This window comes from Eriocheir sinensis, chromosome 63 (genome assembly GCF_024679095.1).
Source record: "Eriocheir sinensis breed Jianghai 21 chromosome 63, ASM2467909v1, whole genome shotgun sequence".
NCBI classification, from domain to species: domain Eukaryota; kingdom Metazoa; phylum Arthropoda; class Malacostraca; order Decapoda; family Varunidae; genus Eriocheir; species Eriocheir sinensis.
In genome coordinates this window covers 8,040,974-8,045,973 of record NC_066571.1, presented here as the reverse complement: position 1 = coordinate 8,045,973, position 5,000 = coordinate 8,040,974, and the positions used below count along the sequence as shown (strand labels likewise).

The window sequence follows — 5,000 nt, the reverse complement described above, 5'->3', positions numbered from 1 at the left end:
ATCGATGTAAGCGTGTTAGGGAGGAGAGGAAGGGGAGTAAAGTATTGGGGAGGAGAGGAAGGGGAGTAAAGCGTTGGGGAGGAGAGGAAGGGGAGTAAAGTGTTGGGGAGGAGAGGAAAGGGGAGGAAAGCGATGGGGAGGAGAGGAAGGGGAAATGTAGTTGTATATGGGTGGAGGAAAGGGAAGAAGATGTAGGGGTGTATGTGGGGAGGAAGGGGAGCAAGGGGTGGGTGCTTTGAGCAGTAGAGGAAAGGGCGTACGATATGTGTTAGTGTGGGGGAAGGTAAGTAAGGTGTGGGTGGGTGTAGGGGAGGAAGAAGGGAAATATAGTGGGTGTAAGTCTGAAGGGGGAGGAAGGGAAGTAAGATGTATGAGTGTGGGGAGGAGAGGAAGGGTAAGTGGTGGGGTTGTAAGTTAGGGGAAGGGAAGTAATGTGTGGGGATGTATAGGGGAGGAAGAAGGGAAATATAGGGGGTGTAAGTCTAAAGGGGGAGGAAGGGAAGTAAGATGTATGTGTGTGGGGAGGAGAGGAAGGGAAAAAGTGGTGGGGGTTGTAAGTTGGGGAGGACGTTGTGTAAGGGGTTATCCGTCACACATAAGGATAAAAGGATTGGGGAAGCGGCAACAGTGAAGTGGTCATGGTTGGGGTGTTATGGAGGGGTAGGTAGGGGGGGAGAGGAGGGGGAAGGGTTGAGTCGTGATTGGATTCCACTTCGTACCCTGAGATTGGGGGGGAGGGAAGAAGGGGAGTATAAATTTTGGGTATGACTAGTGTACCAATGTGTGTGGGGGGGGGTGGGGGGGTGGGGGGGGCCAGGTAGGTAGGCAGGTGAGGTGTGGCCTTGTCTAAATGACGTCACCTTTACCTGCTCTAATTAACTCCACCAGGTAACCCAAGACCCCAAAAGGACACGGCACCTCCCTTAACCTTCACCCCGCACCCCAACGCTCCCCATATCACCCCTCCCCTCACCTCCCACCTCATACCCATACCCTCCCCTTACCTGCCCATCTTCAAATTGCCCACAGGTAGCATAATTAGCATGTCCAGGTGATCTTATGTCCTGTAGAGGCAGTGTAGAATGACAAATGTTGCATAATGGTCGTAGGAGGGACAGGGGAAGGAGGGGAGAGGAAAGGGAAGGGAGGAGAAGGGGGTAAGAGGAATGGGTTACAGAGGAATAGATGGGGGAGGGATAAAAGGGGGAAGAAGGGTTACGAAGGGATGAAGGAGTAGAGAGAAGGGTAACGGAGGGGAAGGAGGGAGGGAGAATGGTAAGGGAGGGGAAGAGGGGAGGAAGGGAAGGGGAAGGGGGAGTCATCTGTCCCTGGAATTGTGTGTAGGCGGAGGGAGGGGTAGTTGAAGGGGGGGGGCTGTTTGGCAAGGTGAGAGAGAGAGAGAGAGAGAGAGAGAGAGAGAGAGAGAGAGAGAGAGAGAGAGAGAGAGAGAGAGAGAGAGAGAGAGAGAGAGAGAGAGAGAGAGAGAGATTTGAACGCTCCTCTTAAATTTTTATCTTCAAGTTTGGTTTGTTTATTTCCTTTTTATCGCTGGCTCCTTTGGTATGTTTGTTTGTTTGTTGTTGTCATTGTTGTTGTTGAGCACGGGAAGGGGGGCGGGGGCACGTGTGTGTGTGTGTGTGTGTGTGTGTGTGTGTGTGTGTGTGTGTGTGTGTGTGTATTCGCGCGTGCTTAGAAGGCAGATGATAAGCCAAACAGATAAGAGATAAAATGTGTCTGTATGTTTATTCCTCTATGTGTGTATGTGTGTGTATGTTTGTATGTATGTATGTGTGTTGTACCGCTCACCTCTGTTTGTCGTCGCCGCTGCCGTCGCCGCCACCAGCAGGAGGAGGAACGTCGTGGAGGGCTTGTGGTCGCCCATCTTATAAGTCCCGCCTCTCCTTCTCTCTCTTCGTCACTCCCTTGCACCCGACTCTCACTCCAGCTTGGCACTCACACTCACTCAGTCCTCGGCAGCGACAAACACACACACACACAGGCACACACACCTTCACCCTTCACGGACCAGCCAAGACTGAGTGCTCAACCCCCGCCCCACTCTCCCTCGCCCACATTGGTCCAGCCACGCATGCGCACTGTCACCTCACTCCCAGGGCCGCCCGTCCCACGCAAGATCCATGTGTGTGTGTGTGTATGTGTTTTGGTGTCTGATGTGCATTCTAAAGAGCTAATGTTACCTGTGGCGCCCTGGATATGTGTATGACAGGGTCTAATAGTGTTGGGGTGATGTGATGATGCTGGGAGGAGGAGAGGACGAGATGCAGGTGGTGGATGTTGATGTAAGGGATGTGGGAGGGGAAAAAGGTGAAGGATTTGGTGTAGGAGTGTATGGGACAGTGAGGGGGAAAGGAATTGGTGTTGATGCTAATTTTAGAGATGAGAGAAGGATGAATATGCCAGACTAAGACGCTGAAACAAATGGAGCAAGTTGTGTATGGTAGTGAGGGGATAAGGACCTGATATTGATGTTAAGTTTGGAGATGAAAGAAAAAGGATGATTCAAGTGTTATGGTTGTTGATGATAATGGTGTATGAGGGTGTAGAAGGTGAGGTGACTGATGTAGATGGTAAAGCTGTAGATAGGAGAAGGATGAAGATGCTAGTTTGTGGAGCTTTGAGATAAATAGTGCAGGAGTTTATGGTGGAGTAAAAATTGTCTGGTGTTGATGTTTTGGCTAGAGATGAGAGAAAGACGAAGATGAAAGTGTAGACGGTGGTGCAGATAAAGGGAAAAGCTGGAGGTATGGTGTAGAAGGGACATGTGTGATGCTGAATGTATGAGATGATGTTAAGGCAAAAGATGTAGAGATGAGATGATGCTGGTGAAGATATGGGGCAGTTACGATGTAGTATAGATATGTATGACGATAGAGGTAGGAGATGATGTTGATAAGGATGGAGACTATGAGATTGGGAGAGAATAGATGCTGATGGAAAAGCAATATGGAAAGAGTGTGTTACGAAAGAGATGTGTGTAGGGGGAGGTGTAGGAGAGGAGGTGTGGGGAGATGAGAGACTGTTGATTGGTTGATCGGAAGAACACACATACTTCCTTCCATCCTTCCTTCCGTTCTACCTTCCTTATTTTCTCTAGACCTTGAGGTAATAGAGTTAACCTTTGAGAGGAGATGGCAGATGAGGAGGAATGACGAGGGAAATGTTTGGATACGAGACGAAAGTGATGGTGATAAAGAGCAAGGAAGGAGGAAAAGAAGAAATGAGGAAATGAAGGAAGGAAGGGAGTGAGGAAAAATGAAAGAAAATTGAAATGCGGACAAAAAGAAATGAAGAAAGAAGAAAGAAAGAAAGAAATATAGGTAGAAAGATAAATAGCTAGACATATTGATAGATAGATAGATGGAAAGAAAGGAGACAAGGAAAGAAAGAAGGAAGAAAGGAAATAAGAAATGAAAGAAGGGATAAGATAAGTACAGAAAAAAATAAAAAGAGAAAGAGAAACGAAATAAAGAGGAAATGAAGTTATGGTTTCTAATGAGGAAGCAAAATTAAAGAAGTGAGAAGAGAGAGAGAGAGAGAGAGAGAGAGAGAGAGAGAGAGAGAGAGAGAGAGAGAGAGAGAGAGAGAGAGAGAGAGAGAGAGAGAGAGAGAGAGAGAGAGAATGAGACGGCAGGTATTGAGGCAAAGAAACATTGGGAAGGTGTGACGGATGTGTGTTTGCTTTCCCATTCCCTCCACCCTTAGCAGCGTCCAATTCCTTATAGCTTGTTCCTTCCACCTCCTCCTCCTCCTCCTCCTCCTCCTCCTACTACTACTACTACTACTACTACTACTACTACTACTACCCCTCCTCAGCTTCTTTTCATTCCTCTTATTTCTTCTAACTCCTTTTTTTTTACAGTTTCCTTTGTTGCTCTCTACTTTTTTTCTCTTTTTGTTCTTTTTTTTTTATTGTTTTGTTGTTACTTTACCTGTTCTTGTTCTTGTTCGTTTTCTTCTTCCTTTTCTCCTCCTCCTCCTCCTCCTCCTCCTCCTCCTCCTGTTCCTCTTCTTCCTTCTCCTGGTATGGACACTTCCTGACACCAACTCCTTGCATTCATACTTCCTCCTCACATACTCTCACGTCCCATTGCGCGCGCACACACACACACACACACACACACACACACACACACACACACACACACACACACACACACACACACACACACACACACACACACACACATTTCTTTTCACATGTATTTTCCAACACTACTCCTTCCTCCTCCTCCTCCACCTCCTCCACCACCTCCCCCTTGCATCTTCCTTCCTCCTCCTCCTCCTCCTTTCATCCTCTTCCTCTTCCTCCTCTATTGAAACACAACAAAGAATAACAAGTGAAAATCATTACCATATATCCGAAATCTTACCCGTGTGTGTGTGCGTGTGTGTGCGTGTGTGTGTGTGTGTGTTTATGTAGCCACGTGAACTTGCTCAACCTTGACCTTGCCACTTTGTTGACGGAGGAGTGGAGGTAATTTCTTCTCCCCTCTCTCTCTCTCTCTCTCCCCCCCCCCCCCGTTCTCTCCCCTCCTCCATTCCCTCCCATTCTTCCCTCCTTCTTTACTGTCCTTTTTATGCGTTCCCTCTCATTATGTGCCTTTAAGTGTTTTCATGTATTTTATTTTCCTGTTTGTTGTTTATTTTTTCTTCCTCCCTCTCCTCCTTCCTTTCTTCCCTCTATCCTTCGTCTCTTATTCGTTCTTCCTTATTATATATTTAAGTTTTTTTCATGTTTTTTTCTTCCTTTTCCAGTGTGTTTGTTGAGCTTCTTCATTTCTTTCTCTGTTTTTCTTTTTTGGATATTTTGCTTTTTCCTCCCTCCTTCCTTTCCCTCCCCTCCCTTTCCACCATCTTGAGTCTCCCTTTCATGTATTATTTTTCTTTTTTTTTAGTGTTTTCTTTTTTTTTCGTGTGTCTTCGTGTTCGTTTAGCTTCTTCATTTCCTCCTTTCTTTATTTATCATTATTTTTTTTTCT

The 5,000-nt window shown here is 46.7% G+C and overlaps 1 protein-coding gene across 1 annotated transcript in view; it reads right to left on the bottom strand.

Annotated features, from left to right (window-relative positions):
- The window catches only part of LOC126986958 (uncharacterized), an 81,829-nt gene extending 79,782 nt beyond the window's left edge, over positions 1-2,047 (bottom strand). Inside the window, exon 1 of the mRNA XM_050843521.1 lies at positions 1,807-2,047. Within this exon, the coding sequence (XP_050699478.1) occupies positions 1,807-1,882 (76 nt within the window). The 5' untranslated portion in view covers positions 1,883-2,047. The remainder of the gene's footprint in view (positions 1-1,806) is intronic.
- Positions 2,048-5,000: the final 2,953 nt, after the last annotated feature.